Below are 19,324 nucleotides of genomic sequence, written 5' to 3'. Positions count from 1 at the left end.
TACCTGACCTTTTTACTATTTCCTAGTCCCCTTCCCATAGTGCATTTGTCTTAAGTCTATAATCTGCGTATGAGGGAGAACATGCAAGCTTTGGTCTTCTGAGCCTGGCTAACTTTGCTTAAGATAATGTTCTCTAATTCCATCCATTTACTTGTGAATGACAAAATTTCATTCTTCTTTGAGGCTGAGTAAAATTCCATTGTATATAAATACCACATTTTCTTAATCCATTCAGTGGTAGTGGGACATCTTGGCTGTTTCCTTATCTTGGCTATTGTGACAAGTGCTGCAATAAACATGGTGTGCAGGTGCTTTTGTAATAACCTGAGTCACATTCCTTTGGGTATATCCCTAGGAATGGTATTGCTGGATCATATGGCAGATCTATGATTTTTAAGAAGCTTCCATATTGTTTTCCAAAGTGGTTGTATTAGCTCACATTCCTGCCAGCAGCGGTATGAATGTTCCTTTTCCCTGAATCCTTGCCAGTATTTGTTGTTGGTGGTGTTCTTAATGATAGCTATTCTAACAGGAATGAGGTGGAATCTTAGTGTGGTTTTGATTTGCATTTCCTTTATGGCCAGGGATGGTGAGCATTTTTTCATGTTTTTTGGCCATTTGGACTTCTTCCTTTGAAAGAGCTCTATTTAGTTCAGTTGCCCACTTGTACAGAAGCTTTTTAATTTCATGAAGTCTCACTTGTCTATCCTTTCTCTTAATTGCTGAGCCACCTGAGTTCTATTGAGGAAGTCCTTGCCTATGTTTGTTGCCTCCAGTGTATTCCCTGCTCTTTTCTGTAGTAGCTTCAAGGTCTCAGGTCTTACATTAAGGCCTTTAATCCACTTTGAGTTGATACTTGTACATGGTGATAAACATGTATCTAGCTTGAATGTCAATTCTTTAAAGAGGAAAAAGTACTTGAGTAAGATTACTAGTGAGAAATAAGTGAAAATTTCATACAGAAATATTGTTTAGTTCATTCAACAGATTATATTATCACTGGATTAATTACAAAGTAGATGATATTTTCTACAAAAGCAAAATTAATTAAAATTAAAGATGAATTTATTAGGTATCTTCAAAATGAAGTGTTTCACAGATACTTTGGAAGGTGGTATTAGGGAAATCAAAAGTGAAAGCAGCAGTACGTCTTGAAAAGTTGTCTTCGGAAGGATGTGGAATTGCTTAAAAAGCTTTTAAAATGAACCGTACTTGCAGAAAGATCTAAGTAAAAGAAGGAAGTTATGTGGTTGTTTTCCATAGTTACCTTTATGTTACACAAACATATTTAGGTTCATATTTTCACTGGTTATCAGTTGGTATTAATCTCTCAGATCAATCTTGCAAACCAATAAGGAGAAAGAAAGTATGCACTGACCAGTGGCATCTGCATTCTCACTGTTTCCTATCATGATGTTGATACCCTTTCTCCATCTTGCTTAAAGAATCTTCTTCCCTTCTTATTCTCCAGGGATTTTGAACCCATGAAAACAGATCATGCTGACTGAGTCCCCAGAGAGAATTTTCAAGCCCTAACAAGTTGGTTTCAACTTGTTGATGAGCTTTCCCTTCTGACCAGATGGGGCCACTAGATACATGTCATTATCACAGGATTCATGCATCCTCCTTCCTAATGTCATTTAAAAAATCTGCTGTGACTATTTGTTTTATGTGTGACTACTTTGAGAAACAAAGAAAAGACAAAGAAAGTTCTTCGTAGATAGATGGAAACTCACTTTTGTCTGTGTTATTTTTTACAGGAAGGCCCTTACCTCAAAAAGCCCTTTTTGTGAATCTTCCTTTATAGTTATAATGTCTCCTCATTGTCTTCTCCCTCCAGGATCTGCTCATTTCTCCCATCTTTCTCCTGTTCTTTAGTTTGCCTCCAATACTTTTTGTATTGCTAACAAAATTTTATTTATCCTTTGGCATTCTTCCTAGGCTGGAGATAAGGGTGCACGGAAGGATGGGGAACAAGAGGGAAGAAGCAGCAAAAGGAGCCACGGTCACCCCCTGCTTGGGAAGGGAGATCTAAAACATACTGGCACTTGGGATCTGGGAAGGGATAGGTGTTAAAAAGGAAGCGTCTTTTAGTATCTGGAGGTCCTTGCTCCAATCCTCGTAGAAATTGAAGACATCATTCATTCATCCTCTTTCATTTAGCAAATGTTTAAGGAGTAACACCATGTGCCAGGCATGTATTAGATATTAGAGATTTAACTATGGAAGTGAAGAGTGAAGAGGCTCCCAAGTGAAAAGAAGCTAAATTGAATATTTCCAGAGTATAGGCAGGAGAAGTCCAGGAGGCATGGGGACAGTGAATGACAGGGATGAGAAATATGGCTAAAAAAATGAGCAGAAGAACAGGTTGCAGAAAGTACTAGCAGTCATGTTATAATTTGATTTTTTTTCCTCCCAAGACAAATAGGATGTGTCTGGAGGGTTTTTTAGCGGGGGCATGATAGGCTACTATTTCCCTTTTATGAAGAGAACTCTGGTTTTGACTTGGTCATTGGTTCGTAGTGGTCAAGGCTTGATCAAGGGACACCTGTGAGGAGGAACACAGGGGAAGAGCAAATTCTAGTCAGCAGAAATGTCCGAGAGCCAGTCTGCAGCCTAGGGCTGGGGTAGAGGGGTAGAGAGGAGGGTTAGGAGGGATGGTCTTAGGCAGCCTTGGCAGTGGTTAGTAGAAGGCATGGAGGGAGGAGTAGGGGAGCTACTGATGGTTATATTCGACACCCTCTGCTCTAGCAGCACCTTGCAGCAGCACTCTTTTCTTGTTTGTATTAATCAGTTTTAGTAACCTGGGCCCTTGAAAAGCAGTGGAGCCTACTGTCAGTGGCCCTATTTGTGAAGCACATCCAGGGAGACATCCTGGTGGTTTCAGGCATTTTAGATTCTGGGAGATCTGTGCTGGAGCAGTGGGCGTTGGTAAACTTCCTCCACAATCTCTTTTCTTGAAACTGCTAAGCCATATGTGTTGTTCTTCCCCATTTTCTGGTCTCCGCATGACTGACCAACTTCTTTATGTATGCTTATTGCATCTGGCTACACTACTTCTCTGAGCAGGAAGCAGACAAGTCATTTTTCTTTCTCACTAAAAAAGTATCCATTCAGTACCTCTGCCAGCCCTGCCGTGTGTTTGCAAAGATACCTGGGTTCATTTCCATGGTCTGTTAGGTTCTGAATGTTTGATATCATTTATTCATTCAAATCTTTTGTTGTTTTTTTTCTCTTTTTTCCTAAAATGTATTAATGTACAAAGGGTTTTCCGTGCATGAATAAAACATACTTTGATCAAATTCTTCCTCTTCATTAATCTTTATTGTTTCCCCTCCCTTCTTTATTGAACAATTTTTGATGGATTTCATTATTTTCTTTTCATACATGCATATGAAATACTTCAGTCATATTCATACCCTCTCTTTCATCCTCTCACTCTCCCACTCACAGTCTCCCTGTTTTACACTTGAGTCATTGTTCAGTTTTTTAGGTCTAGATTCTGCATATGAGGGAGAACATGCAATACTTGTCTTTCTCAGTCTGGTTTATTTCACTTAAGATGATTTCCAGTTCTATCCATTTTCCTGAAAATGACATAATTTCGTTCTTCTAAATTGTACTCCATTGTGTATTTTTTCTTTATCCATTCATCAGCTGATGGACACCTAGGCTGATTTCATAGTTTGGCTACTGTGAGTAGAACTTCTACAAACATGGGTGTGCAGGTATCTCTGTTGTATGCTAACTTACATTCCTTCAGATACATACCCAAGAGTGGTATGCCTATATCATACACTAGTACTATTTTTAGTTTTTTGAGGCACCTCCATACTGATTTCCATAGTGACTGCACTAATTTACATTCTTGCCAGTGTGTATAAGAGTTATTCCCCATATCCTTACCAGTATTTCTTCTTGTTTACTTTTTTAGTGATTGGCATTATGACTCAGGTGAGATCGAGTCTCAGTGCCATTTTGATTTGCATTTCCTTTCTGGCTAAAGATGTTGAACATTTCTTTATGTATTTATTATCTGTCTGTACTTCTTTTGAGAACTGTCTATTCAACTCATTTGCCCATTTATTAATTAGATTGTTCTTTTGATGTTTAATTTTTGGAGCTCTTTATATTCTGGATATCAGTCCTTTATCTGATGAATATCTGGCAAAGATTTTTCTGCCATTCTGTACATTGTCTCTTGATTCTAGTAATTGTTTCCTTTACTGTGCAGAAGCTTTTAAATTTGATACAATCTCACTTGTCAATTCTTGCTCTTATTACCTGAACAATTGGAGCCTTATTCAGAAATGCATTACCTATCCCTATATTTAAGAAGATCTTCCCTATGTTTTCTTCTAATAGTTCAAAATTCATTTTGAATTTTTGTGCAGGGTGAGACATAGGGTCTAGCTTCAGTCTTCTACATGTGGATATCTAGTTTTTCCAATGGCATTTATTGAAGAGGATGTCTTTTCTTTAGTGCATGTTTTTGGTGCCATTGTTAAAAATCAGATGGCTCAAGCTGTGTGGGCTTATTTTTGGATCTTCTATTCGATTTCTTGGTCTATGTGTCTGTTTTTGTGCCAGTGGCATGCAATTTTTGTTATATGGATCTGTAGTATAATTTGATGTCTGGTATTGTGAAACCTCCAACATTGTTCTTTTCCTCAGGATTGTTTGGCTATTTGGGGCCTTTTGTGCTTCTAGTTCATTAGAATATAAGTTTTCAAGTATTCCATAATAATTTTTTGAATTTCATTGGTGTTTGTTGTTGATGCCCTTTCACATCTCCAATTAACTGGAGTCTCTGTTTATTTGAATGTTTTCTCTCTTTCTTTTGCTTAGTTTGGGTACGTGTTTGTCAATCTTGTTTATCTTTTCAAAGAACCAACTTTATTGTTTCTTTGTATTCTTCTTCTAATCTCCATTTCATTAATTTCTGCCCCAACCTTTATTATTTCTTTCTGCCTATTGCTTTTGGCTTGTTCTTGTTATTCTAAGAGCTTGAGGTGGGTCATTAGTTTATTTATTTGCCATCTCTCATGATTTTTTTAATGAGGGAACTCTGTATCTATAAATCTCAATCACTGCATTTTCCGTGTCCCAAAGGTTCTGGTAATTGTGTTTTCATTCTAGGAATTTTTGAAAATTTTCTCTTGCATTTCATCAATGACCCACGTATCTTTCAAGAGTGAATTATTCAGTCTCCATGGATTTGGATATTTTCTATAGTTTCTCTTGCTACTGATTCCTAGTTTATTACATTGTAGTCTGCTAAAATATAGGAAAGTATTTCAAATTTCCTGTGTTTGTTAAGACTTGCTTTATGTCCTAAGATATGAGCTATTTTGGAGAAATTTCTGTGGGCTACAGATATGAATGTGTTTTCTGCAACTGTTATATGGATTATTCTGTAAATGTTTGTTAAGTCCATTTGGTTTATAGAGTCACTTAATTCTAAAGTTTCCTTGTTGATTTTTTGTTTTGGTCTGGATACCTGTTTGTGAGAGTGAAGTATTACCCACTATTATTGTGTTGGAGTCTACCCATGTTTTTATGTCTAGTAATATTTGCTTTATGAAATTGTTCGTGTCAGTGTCAGTGTTTACTGCATATATGTTTATAATTGTTATCTTTCCTTGCTGGATAGTTTCTTTTTGTCAATATGAAGTGACTTCTATCTCTTTTGACTAATTTTGGTTTGAAGTCTGTTTTGTCAGATATGAGTATAGCTACTCCTGCTTGCTTTAGGGATCCATTTGCTTGAAAAGTCTTTTTCCATCCCTTTAGGCCTATGTTTTTCTTTGCCAGTGTGGTGCAGTTCTTTTAGGGAGCAAATAGTTGGATCTTATATTTTAATCCAATCTGCCAGTCTGTGTCTTTTGATTGAATAATTGACTATTAACATTCAGTTATTATTGACAGGTATGTAATAATTCCTGCCATTTCATTGGTTTTTTAGCACTTGATTTTTTCCTTCCTCCTCATTTGCTTATCTTATTTGTATAGTTAGATTAATTATTTCCTGTATTTTCATGTTTGTACTTATCTTCCTCTTCTTTCTAGGGTTCCTAGAAGCATCTTTTGCAGTGCTGGTTTAGTGATAGTGAATTGCTTTGTTTTTTGTTTATCATGGAAGGACAGCTTATAGCTGTCCTTAATTATGAAGGACAGCTTATAGCTTTGTGATACAGTAATCTAGGTTGGCAGCTATTTTTTTTCAAGGTGGACATACATAATTCCATGCACTGCTTGATTTTAAAAATTTTGTTTAGAAGTCTGTTTTTATTTGATGGGTTTGTCTTTTTAGGTGAGTTGGCCTTTTGTGTTGCAGTTTTCAGTATTCTTTCCTTGTTCTGTATGCCTGATGTTTCAACTGTAATATGCCTTGGAGAGGTTTTATTCTAATTTTGTCTGTTTGGAGTCTTAAAAGCCTCCTGTACTTGGATGATCATCTTTGTCTCGAATTTGAGTTTTCTGTTATTATTTTATTGGATATGTTTTCTATTCCTTTAGCTTGCACCTCTTCTTCTTCTATGCTCATGATTCATGGGTTTTGTCTTTTAATGATGTCCCAGAGACCTTGCATATTCCAATTTTACTTCTTTAGTTTTTTTCTACCCTTCATTTGCAAAGCTCTGATGTTTTGTCTTCAATTTGATTCTATTAGAAAGCCTTTTAACTGTGTTTTAATTTAACGTATTGAGATTTTCATTTTGGTTTTTTTTTCCAGCATTTCTATTCTTTATTGGATTCCTCTTTCATTTCCTGTATTATCTTCTTTATTTCATTCAGTTCTTTGAGTTTTCTTAGAATTAATTCAGGCATTTATTTGTGTCTTCTTTAATTTCATTAATCATTCTTATTACTTAAAAAATTCTTTGTGTGTGATTTCATCCACTTCACTGTTATTAGTGTTTGTACTGTGGAGTTGTTTGGGAGGAGTCCTGTTGACTTGTTTTTTCATATTTCTTGTGTTTTTGTGTTGGGATTTACACATTTGAGGCCAAGTTGTTTGTTGGCTGTTTCAATCACCTGTAGTCTTTCAGCCAAAGTGTTCTCACTATTCAGGCAGGATGTGTAGTGGCAGGGTTGAGGTGCTATTTCTCACCACTGGACTGGAGGTATGGCTCAGTAGCCAAGCATTTGCCTGTGTGCTCAGGTCATTGGTCCTCATCCCCAGTATTGCTCAGATTGAGGTAAACTAGCTGGAATCTCTTGTAGAAGGGTTGCTTGTCTGCTTCTCAGCTGCTTTCACTATAGAAGCTTCTTGTGTATTGAGAGCTGCTGCTGGCTGCGGGAAGCTTTATAGTCTGTGGGTCAGGCAAATTCCCACTTGATCCACAAGCCCTCTCCCCAGTTTTTGTTCCTATGGGCAACAAGTGTCCAAACCTTGGAGTAACCTCCATACATGTTAGAGAGTGGGAGGAGCAAACAGAGCTCTGAGTTCTGTACTGGCTGGGGGAGAACTGAGGGACCTAGTTGCTTTGCTTGTTGGCTTCCAGGCTTATAGACTTTGACCAGTAGTTTTCCTCTCTGTTGGGAGGAGGAGGCTGTGAAAGTCTCATGACTTAGAGGGTCTGGACTTGGCCTTCAGTCCTGCTTGGCAGCAAACCCACACCAGGATGCAGATCCTGGCAGCGGTGTCAGTACATTGAAGTCTCAACCAGCAGTTCACCTCCCACTTGGTGGAGGAGGCTGTAGAAGTTATTTGATTTGGAGGTCTGGACTTGTGGTCCTCACACCCGCCTGAAAGGTAACACAGGCTGGATGTATTTCCTGGAAGCAGGGCTCACTGCTTTCAGATCTTGCCCCACAATTCACCCCCCTTTTGTGGGAGAGGAGGCTGTGGAAATCACGTGAGTTGGAAGTCCTGTGTGCTAGGCCTTTAGATTCACCTGGCAGCAAATACATGGTAGGATGCAGTTCCCAGAGGTGGATGTCAGTGTTTTCAGGCCCTGCCACACAGCTCACCTCCTTGTGATGGGAAGGAGGCTAAGGGAATCACATGATTTGGAGGGTCTTGGCTCAGGACTGTGACCCACCTAGCAATCAATACATGCACCCAGGAGGCAGGCCCTGGAGATCAAATACTACTATGGCAGCCATACCCTAAGTACTCTATTTCTGCTTCAGGTGAAGGAATTTTTTCCTTGCCATGGAAGAGAGGGCCTCCAACCACTATGCCTTTGCTACCAGAGCTCCCTGTTGCTTGAACTTCTCTGTAGGACCACATCAGACCCTGTCCTTCTCCTCAGTCACCTCTTAAGGCCATCTCCCACCCGGACACTGTGACACTGTCTCTGTAAGCCAAGATTATTCCTTGTTTTTAGGTCCCCAGAGTAACTCAGATTCAATCAATAAGTCTTCTCTCAAGATGGCTCCTTTCTGTAACCCTTTGAGATAAGGGGAGTGACAGAATGTCTTTCTTCACTGAGGCTACCTTCTACACACACAGTAGCCTTCAGACTGAACCCGAAGACCCAGGGTAAATGATCCATTTTTATGCTTAGGTTCGATGAATCAGGGATAGCTGTGTAAAGCTATGAATGGAAAAAAAGTGAGTGATCCAATGTAAACTGAGTGGGGAAACCCGATGATGTCTGACTGCTCAGAATCTTCTTGGCCTTCACTTGTTTCATTTCTTTCTCTGAGGCATGGGGCAGGATCTTTTGGAGAATTTTTGTTTGTTTGTTTGGTGGTACTTGGGTTTGAACTCAAGGCCTTGAACTTGCTAGGCAGGTGCTCTACCACTAGAGCAACACTGCCAGAAACTCAGAGAAATTTTTATGGCTAATTCTACACAGAAATGTGGGGGAAAATTAGAGTAATATTTTTAGGTTTTATGGCTGACTTTGGGAGACAGGGATTCTGGTTTCTATGACCTGCCTTAGGGACTAGGAATTCTCATTCCAAAGACTGCTTTGGAAGAGAATGAGGGGTGAGAGACAGGAAAGAAGCAGGTCAGAGAGAAGCTTTCTCTCTCTCTTTTTTATTGTTGTGCTGGGTGGGGGTAAATTGTGGCATTTATAAAAGTTCTTACAATATATCAAATATAATGTGCTTGAATTCACCCCCTCCACCATTCTCCTTTATCCTCTCTCCCCATTCTTGGAATGAGAAATTTTGCTTTTGAGATAGCCTCTGAGGCCTTCCCTTTGGGATACAGCTTTCTGAGTCCCAATACATTTATGATATAATGATTTTTGTGCAAGATTATTACTATCTGCTTAGATTGAAGCCTGATAAGTTGAATCTGTTGTTATATTGTGTCAGCAAATTCCTAAATTTGTCTAGGAAGAAAGTTAAAGGGTGCAAATGTATTAAGCATTTTTCAAATACTAATGTTTTATATTTCTCCTGTTTTCTTATGAAGGACAGCTATCGAGACCTGGTGAAAGATCAGGTGCAATAATGTTCGGCAGTAAAAAGAAATCCCTTGGTAAGTATCGAGTTTATCAAATGACATGAAGCAATATTAATTTTAATACTATTCTATTTTTTGATGGAGGTTAGACAGATACAGTCTCAAGTGTTCAGTTGAACCATCTTTGACAATTATATACATCCATGTAACTCCCCAAAGAGTATAAAACAAGATATAGGACATTTTTGTAACTTCAGCAAATTCCCTTGTGTGTCTTTTTATTCATCCAAACACCTGATTTCTATCAGGTTAGTTTTGCCTATTTTAAAAATGAGTATAAACAAAATAATATAGTATATATTCTTTTGCTCAGCATAAGGTTTTTGCCACATATCTGTAGGGTTGCATGGATCAATAGTTTGGTCTTCATTTTTTATTTCAAATCAGTGTTCCACTATGTGAACATACCAATATGAGTTCAGACTGTAGAAATAACTTTGGTCATGGTAACAGGAAGCACTCCTTGTTATAATCAAGTCATTCATTTACTGAATTTCCCTTATCTGAAATGCTTAAGACCAGAAATATTTCAGAGTTTGGGTTTTTTTTTCCATTTGATTTTTGAATATTTGCATAGACTGGCTGAGTAACCCTGAGTAACCCTAATCTGAAAATCTGAATTTTTTTTTTTTTGGTGGGACTGGGGTTTGAACTCAGGGTTTCATACTTGTAAAGTAGGTGCTCTACAACTTGAGCCACACCTCCAACCACAATATTAGTGCCACACACAAGAAATGTAACATTGCTAAATAACAAGCATTTTCCTCTTCAGTTTTCACAGTTGTCCCCCCAAACCTCTCATCTCTTAGAATTGGTTTAAATTTTTGGTACATTAACCAAATCAATATTTATACATTGAGTTTGTCTTTTAATCCCTTTACTTTCTTTTTAATTTAGAATAATTGTTCATTGTTTTGAATTTTAGAAATATCTAGTCCAGTCATTTTATAGGATACTCTAGAATGATTTAATTAATTCCTCCTAAATCAATTTGTATTAAACATTTTTGGCAAAAATATCATATAAATCTATTTTTTAAATGGACCCTTGATTAGTTAATTGGCAGCTTCCTTCCTTCCTTCTTTCCTTCCTTCCTTTTTCAGTACTGGGGTTGAATTCAGGGCTTCATGCTAGCTAAGGCATGTGCTTTACCACTTGACCCATGCTGCCAGCCCTTTTTGCTTTGGTTATTTTTGAGATAGAGTCTTGCTTTATTGTGGTCTGGACCACAATCCTATTTGTGTTTCCCTATGTAGCTGAGGTGACAGGTGCTTGTCACCATTCCCAGCCATTGGTTGAGATGAGATCTTGTGAACTTTTTGCCTGGGCTGGTTCTGGTCTCCACCTCCCATGTAGATAGGATTACAGGCTTGAGCAACTGTACCTGACCTGACTGAAAGTTTTTTTTTTTTTTTTTTTGATGAAGAATACAATGTTGATCTTCCTAGGTAGGTGCTTGAGCACAAGAACAAGGTTGATTTTCCTTACACAAAGTATCAGTGCCAGTTCCCTGGCACTGATTATCAGAGAAATTGAGGCCTATCTTTTCTTCTTGGATTTGTTACAACGACCACATGACTTGAGAAGAAGACTGGCACTTGGTTCAGTGTCATTTGCATTATCATGCATCTTTACCTTACATCATTTCCTGTAGATCTAATAATAGACTGGAGAGCTCTTTTGACCTAAAATATCCATTCATTTATTCAGTCAACAAATAGTTTTTAAAGTAAATTTAAAAATTTTTAATAAGCACATAGTAACCATACATGTTTGTAAGACACAGTGTGACATACATTTCAATGCAGGAACAATGTGCAACAGTCAGATCAGGGCAACTGTTATACCCATCCACTTATGCATTTACAGTGTGTGATAATGTATATTAAAGTATGGAAGGTAGTTATGGGTAATGTGGGAAAGCTATGCTTTGTTCTTTATTAAGTCCCATATTCTCCAAGATGTGAAAATTTACAGCCAATTGACTTAGATTTTTAAAACATGATGATTAGAGGCTATTTTCTATTTGTTCTTTGTAATTTACCCTTTCTGTATAGCTTACACAGGAGCCCCAAAACAAAGTGTTTTAAAGCATGTGTGTGATTTTCCACAAAGCAATCGGAAAGAGAGTGGTTTTTGAATTCAGATCTCATTACTTCAGTAATATGGGAAGCAAAAGAAGAAGGTAATTAAGGGCTTTCTTTAAACAGCTAAAGCTGTTCTCGATTCCAAGACGAGTCGTGGAGCTAGCCTGGGGTGCTCCATAAGGGAAGCCCTAGGAGTGCTTGTGGGGCGTGGGGCAGGAAGAGTCAGACCAGGCCTGGTTTATGTCTTCTGTGGGCCCTGGGCACTTTTGCCTTTGTTTTTTCCTTCCTTCATGAAGATATTAAACATCATGTTCTATGACTGTCAGTACAAAGACAAATATAATTCAGACTGGATCCATTATTATGTATCCGTTATTATATTATATTTTTTCTGATTTTAAAATAAATTTAACTTAAAACATTTAAAAATTTACACTTAAAAGTATCATGGGGAAGGCTAGTATATAGTGCCATATACCCATAAGTGAGATTTGCAGAAGGTAGCGATGGGAGGATGGGCAAAAAGTTAGACCATATTTCAACAAACAAGTTGGGCATGATGGCCCGTGGCTGTGGTACTAACTGCTTAAGAGAGGTGGGAGGAGCACAGTATAAAGCTGGTTTGGGCAAAAGTATGAGACCCTATTTAAAAACAAACTAAAGCAAAAAGGACTGAGAGTGTGGCCCTGACTTCAAACCCCATACTATCAAAAAAGAAAGGCGGTGTTGTGAGACCTTGGCCTTCTGCCCATCATGTCTCCTGGATAGGTCAGCTCTGAGTCAACACATAGCTAGCAGACTCTGTAGATCCCAGGAGGAGAGAGAGAGAGGGCTGTCTCTCTCATAAGTTCCTGATGCTTAGTCTGTTGAACCTACATGTAGAACGCAGTCAAGGTTACCTGTTGTGGTAGCAGTGTTTTTACGTTATTATTGATACTATAAATTTAAAAATCAGGTGACAATGTACAACTGTCTGGCACTCATGGAGTTTTCCTTTATAACCAAAATCCTCACTTCTTTTTCTTATTCAACTTATGTATATGATTTGAGTCCAGGTGGTTGAGATATAAGTTGGTTCATCCAGATCAATAGTGCAAGAACTACTGGATTTGGCTGGAATGGGTGCTCTGGGTGTGTAAGGCTCTGTTATGTTCTATAATTGTCCTTTGTGGTGCAAACACGGGCAGAGACTTAATTTGTGGTGCACAAATTCTCCAACCCTCAGTTTTCTTATTTGTGAAATGGGATTTCTATCTGTCTCTGAAAGTTATTGTGAGAATGAACATTAAATGAAATAATAGATGTGATGCACTTTATAAATGCTGAAAATACTATATAAATACTGGACTACTGAATTAATAGATACACAGCATAGTTCCTTGATTTCTAGGTTTTTCTCCTAGAAAAATTAGGCTTTGCAAAAAGAATTTTATTCAATTTTATGACTGCCATGAGTATTAAGTATATATGTAGGTTCTACATTTACTGAGGTAACTTGTGAAGGGCTCTGATTTCCAAGGGGACATTCTGGAAGAATGTCCTCATATTTATTCTCCAGGACTGCTAATTTCACAAGGGCTGTTTACTTTTGGTGACTCAACATGGCTATCAGTGTGGTAGCAACAACAGTGGTCAATGGCTTTGGTTAAAGTTTATATACCTGCTCCTCAGGTATTATGGTGAATTCTGTCAAGATAATTGTGGTGTTATCATGTGTGCTTACCAAACAAGCAGGAATAGAACCTGAGGTCCATGAAGTCCCAGTGCTAATAGCAGTTTAGATTTTATGGTTTTTGGTTTCCAATGGAAGAATAAAGTCTATATTTTATTCTGTAGAATTAAATTATTAATGGCACAAACTTCTTTTGAGTACATACTACTTATCAGGCACTGTGTTTGTCCTTTGATAAAGGGTTGGTGATAAAAGATGAGGGAAACAAGGACTATACCCTTGTAAAGACCATCTCAATGTATATAAAAGTGTATACAAAATACAGTGCATATAAAAGTACATATATAAATACCTGTACAAACTCATATTCTTCAAAATGTGAAAAATTCTAGCCAATTGACTCAGATTTTTAAGACATGATGATTACTGCTTATTTTCTGCTTGTCCTTTTGTAATTCACCCTTTCTGTATAGTTTTCATGGGAGGGCCATCAGTGACATATTTAAGACAGTGGTGGCTTCACAAAAGTCCTCTGATGACTTTGAAGTTGTATTTCCTAGTGAGTTTTCTTCTAGATTCTAATAACTGGTAGAACATGGGGAATTTTCTTTGGTACCCTTAGAGATCGTGGAGAAATAACAAATCCCTTTCATTTCACTATACTAAAATTCTGGGCAAAAAGATGATGTAAGTTATTTTAAAGATCCTGGATCCTTGTTGCTTGTCCTAAGTATTTCAGGTCCTAAGTCTTCTATCCACAGGTCCATTAGCCTTTATGACTGGGAAAACCGGGGAGAGGGGGAGCAGTATTGGAGTCCTCAGCCCCAGGTGCGCTCTAGACTTTCATCCTGTGTTTAGGTCACTTTGAAATAGAAGTCTTCTTGTCATAGGGAATACACTATACATTTAAAAATTTGCCACCAGAGTCATTGTGTGAAATGGCAAATGGAAAGTGTTCTTAGTCATTTCTAACTTTGTGTGCTACTCTGACTTTATCCAAAGACAGTGTTGTATAGGCTTAGAACATTATGATGGATATGGGTTAGGTTAGGTTTCTGTAAAAGACCACTGTGACTGAGGACTTCCTACAGAGAGCCCCAGGGACTGCTTCTCAACACTGTCTTTTCTCTTCTCTCTTTGGAACTAAGGTGGGGTGCTATTCTCTCCTTAAATACTCTTCTTAATTGGTCTTCACGAACCCCATAGAGATTCTTCTTGTTTCTCAGATTGCTTTGCCTCTGTCTTCTTCACTGGACCTTAGTGGTGGAATTTCTAGTATTCTTCACTTTCTCTCTGTGTACTTTGTTCCACGGAGAACTTATCCTTATTTTGGCTTCTGTTCACTTCTTTGGAGATGCTTCTTAAATCTGTGGTGTCCATTGAGAAATCTTTTCCTAAATGCTATACCTGTTTGCCACTGCTGCTTGTCTGTGATATAATAGTGCTGTTAACATAGTTTTAGGTTGCCATATTGTTCAGTTTTCTGTTATTATAACTAAATACCCAAGGCAGGTTCAGGGTTTTTTTTTTTCTTTTCTTTATAGAAAAGAGGTATATTTAGGTCATAGTTCTGAAGGTTCAAGGGCATGGCACCTGCATTGAGTTAGCTGTAGTGAGGACCTCATTGGGAATTAGCATCACAACAGTGGGAACACATGGGAGGAAAAGTCACACTGTCAAACAAGAGGCCAGAGAGTGAGTCATGGGTCAGGCTTGCTCTTATACCAACTCACTTTTTTATTCCCCAGGCCATGTCCTCCCATTCACAATAGAGACCAGGCACAGAGCCTGGACTCAGGTGTATATGGGGCAGGTTTACTTTGCTTTCTCTTTTTCATACAGTCAGTATAAGAACACAGCTTGTTGTCAGCACCAGGAGGCCCCCAGCTCACTTGTATGAGAACTCAGGGTCACATGAAGGTTACTTTAAACCCTTCTGAGGGCAGAATTCCCAATGTCCCCCACTAGGTTCCATTTCTTGAAGGTTCACTGCCTTCCACATCACCATAATAAAGACCAAGTCTTCAGCACATGAACTCTTTGAAGGTACATGCAAACTATAGCAGTTGCAAAGAATGATAAGACCTGGAAATTAGAAGAATCTTTAGTTGTCCTGTCCAGATTTACATACTTAGCCACCTATTCCTACAGTGCTGCTGAACATTTTACATCAATGTTCACTCTGACAAGTGGTTCAGGCATTTAATTTAGGAGATGGCACATTCTCTGTTTTGATAGTAAATCCAACTACACATTAATTAGAATTTTACAAGTCTTGTAAAGTTCATGTTTTGTTCTGACTTTTGAAATAACACAGAATATATATTCTACCATATACATTAAAGATCATCAAATGTTTGATGACCTCTCTCATATTGATCCTCTCTCTCTCTCTCTCTCTCTCTCCCTCCCTCCATTTTTCTCCCTCCCTCCCTCCCTCCCTTTTTGGCTAGACACGTGCAGCTTTTCTCTCACATATGGTATCATTCATAGTTTTCAGATTCTTAGTGTCTTATGACTGAGATATGAGTTCTACCAGGGAAGAGCGGCTGTCTCTCTCATTTTTGATCTTGAAACGTACAGCATGGTGTTTGTTATTTTGTTCTGGAAGTTGAGAATCTACTAAATAGAGGTTTGAATTGAATGCATCTTGGCCATGATTCTTTTGATGCTCTTGGCATTTTCAAGTAATGTCAGTATTGCTTACAACTGAACCCAGTACTCAGGAGGTAGTCAGGCTTTCTTGGAACAGAGTGGTTCTGGAACTATGTTTCCATTAAGTTTGTGTTAGTAGCTTTGGGGAATCAATGTGCACTTTTGGCTTTCTGAGATTGTAGTCAATGCTAAAAAGCTATGAAAAGGTCTTGAGTTCAGTGCTACCTTTCTATATTTAAAGGTGATGTCGAATCATTGCTTTGGGGTGTTTTAGAGAACACAAACAAAAGGATCTATCTATCTATCTATCTATCTATCTATCTATCTATCATCGATCTCCTGGTCTTATTCTTATGTGTGTGTATATGTATGTATATGTGTATATGTATATATATATATATATATATACATATACACATATATATAAATATATAAATACATACCAAGATCTTCAGTTGGCAGGCTGGAGACGCAGGAGATCCAATGGTACACTTCTAGTTTGAACACCAGCAGGCTCAAGATCCAGGAAGAGTCAGTGTTTCAGTTTGAGTCTGAAGGTAGGAAAAAACCTGATATCCCAGCTCATAGGCAAGAGGAATGCCTTCTTACTCAGTCTTTTTTGTTCTAATCAGGTTTTTGACTGATTGGATGTAGACCCACTCATGTTAGGGAGGGCAATCTGCTTTACTCAGTTTATTGACAAAAGTGTTAATCTCATCCAGAAAGACTTTCATAGATTGACAAAAATGTTTGACCAAATATCTGAGCAGCCTGTGGCCAAGTCAAGTTGATACACAAAATTAGACATCACACCCACATTTTAGTTTATATCAATAGTTTTTGAATTTATTTCCCCATTTAGTTCTGTTAGTTTTTTTTCCCCTTATTTTAAGACTGTGTCAATGGACATATACACATTTAGAGTTGTTGGAAGATCAATTTTTATTATGGGAAGGCACTACTTATCTCTAGTAGTACTTATTGTATTAATGGTCACTTTATCTGATATTAGTATAGTAATACCAGGTTTCCTTTGATCAATATTTGCATATTATGCATTTTGACAGCCCTTTACTTTCAATACTTAAGTGTTCTTAAGTTTAAGATGCTGCATATAGAAGTTTAAAAAGTATAGTTTGACAATTTTTGGTTTTAAAATGCACACCTAATACATTTCGGACATGTTTAAATCTATTATTTACTATTTGTTACTCCACATTTTCCCTTTTTTATTGCTTTATTTACATAACCAATAGTTTTTGTTATTTTGCTTCTAGCTATCTATTAGTTACTAGCTGTCATTCCTTTAAATTTCCTTTAAAATTCTTTTTGTGATTACTCCTAAGATTCATTTCAATATTATAGTACTTTTGCCACTTTCTGAGCAATGGAAGTAGCTTAGAACATTTTGATTCTCTTTACTTGTCTTTTGTGCTATTATTATCATTAGTTTTTAATGCTTTGTGTATTTTTAAACCAACAAGAAAACAGTAATACCTGTCATGTGTATTTCAATGCAGTCATTATTTGTATAGATTTGCCCCATTTTTTTCATGTTTTTATATTTCTGTGTTTCTTTCTAGAATAGTTTTTCTTCTTCCTGAAGACTTCCTTTCACTTTTTAAAAAAAGTGTGGGACTGTTGTGATGAATCTTACCCATTTTTGTTAGTAAAAAATATTTATTTTACATTTACATATGAACGTGACTATTTCTGCTGCATGTAAAACTCCAGAGTGACAGTATTTACTTGTGGCATTTTAAAGATACCATTCAAGTCTTCACTGATTATTTGGAAAAGTAATCTTAGCTGTTACTATTTTGAAGGCCTTTGTCACTAACTGGCTTCTTTCTCTTGAGATAAAGAGCTGGTAGTTGACTTTCAGTAGAAGACAGAAATTATACTTGTGGTATGTAGGAAAGCTCCCTCCCCAAAAGATGTTTATGTTCTAGTCCCACATCCTAACCTGTGAATAAATTAACTTACCTGGTGAGAGGAACTTTGCAGATGTGATTTGCTGAAGGGCCTTGAGGTGACACGAATGTCCTGGATTCTGTAGGTGGGCCCAGTATAACTGCTAGGATCCTCATAAGAGGGATGCAGATGGGTCAGAGTCTGAGAAGGAGATGTGGCAGCAAAAGAAAGGTCAGAGTGATGTGGGCCATGAGCCAAGGAATGTGGTCAGCTTCTTGAAGGGGGAAAAGACAAGAAATAGATACCCTGCCTTGAGCCTTGAGATGGAATTCAGCCCTGCTCACATTTTCATTTTAGCCTAGTTCTAGACTTTTGACTTCCAGAACTATAAGACAATACATTTGTATTGTTTTGAGCCAACAAATTAATAGTGATTTATTAGAGCAATGATAGAAAATGGAAAGAATTGTAAAAGGACCATTCTGTCTGCTCTGTTGAGAATAGGTAGCGGGTAGGGGCAGAAGCAGCAAGACCAGAGGGGTGACTGTTGCTGTAGCCTGGATGTTGATGTGTGTGTGTGTGTGGGGGCTGATGGTGGGTTCCAGTGGAGGAGGCAGGGAAGGAAGAGAGAAGTTGTCAGATCATGAATATATGCTATCTTTCTTTACTGCCTAAAATTCTGGCTCCCTGCTATCTCTTTTAAGTGCTTTATAATTACCTGAATGTTTCCTGAATAGATAAATAAAATGAGGCTCCTAGTTTTTTCTTTTGTTCTTTTCTGAAGAATTTAATGCTCACATTTTTCTCCACCTCCGGCAGTGGGTAGCCTCTACCATATTTCTTTTCAGTAAAGGATCATAGATTACTTTGGATAAGGTGCTCTGTGTATTCAGCTGCATAAATTCCTTAACAGGTGGGGATGCATCTTGATCAAAGACTTGACTTTCCTTTTCTCTATTGAGAGACTATTGAGAACTATTGAGAATAGTTTCAATGAAGGCAGTCAAGTGTGAACTGGGGTTTGGGAGAGTATTCACAGTGAGGATTGCCCAAAGTCTCAGGAGGGGCCAGACAAGTCCTGCAGAAAGTGCTCCACAGTGAAGTAGAAACCAGGCCTGGAAACAGTGAAACGTGGTGGCACTTGTCTGTAATTCCAGCTACTTGGAAGCTGAGGCAGAATTGAAAGTTTGAGATCAGTCTGGACAACTTAGTGACACCTTGTCTCAAAACACAATAAAAAGGGCTGGAATATAGCTTACAGGTAGAGTACTTGCTTAGCATGTGCAAGGCCCTGGGTTCAATCCCCAGTATTAGAAAAAAAAAATCATTAGACTACTGGATTAATTGGGTGGGAGTATATCCTGTAGCATTGTATTTGATGAAAGAGGCCTCTGCCTCTTCTCCTTCACCTCTTCACCGATGACTAGGATTTGCAGTTTCCTAGTCATTGGCATTGTACCACCCATATTTCCTTATACCCAGAATCACTGCCAAGCTTCTTTTACAAGGAGGACAGTTCAGTGTTTGAATTCTGGCTGTACTGCATCATCTTGCTATGTCTTCATT

The 19,324-nt window shown here is 37.9% G+C and overlaps 1 protein-coding gene and 1 non-coding gene across 4 annotated transcripts in view; one reads left to right on the top strand and one right to left on the bottom strand.

Annotated features, from left to right (window-relative positions):
* The window catches only part of Atp8b4 (ATPase phospholipid transporting 8B4 (putative)), a 258,513-nt gene that overhangs the window by 35,144 nt on the left and 204,045 nt on the right, over positions 1 to 19,324 (top strand). For all 3 annotated transcript variants that reach the window (XM_074065913.1, XM_074065915.1, XM_074065914.1), the window contains one exon: positions 9,380 to 9,445. In XM_074065913.1, the coding sequence (XP_073922014.1) occupies positions 9,380 to 9,445 (66 nt within the window). The remainder of the gene's footprint in view (positions 1 to 9,379; positions 9,446 to 19,324) is intronic.
* Positions 14,939 to 15,071, bottom strand: LOC141421132 (small nucleolar RNA SNORA51). The gene has a single exon (XR_012445806.1). It is a non-coding gene; the product is annotated as a small nucleolar RNA SNORA51 (small nucleolar RNA).

The sequence above is a fragment of the Castor canadensis genome, chromosome 2 (assembly GCF_047511655.1).
Source record: "Castor canadensis chromosome 2, mCasCan1.hap1v2, whole genome shotgun sequence".
In the NCBI taxonomy this organism is placed as follows: domain Eukaryota; kingdom Metazoa; phylum Chordata; class Mammalia; order Rodentia; family Castoridae; genus Castor; species Castor canadensis.
Note: the sequence above shows the minus strand (reverse complement) of the source record. Positions and strands in the feature narration are given on the sequence as shown.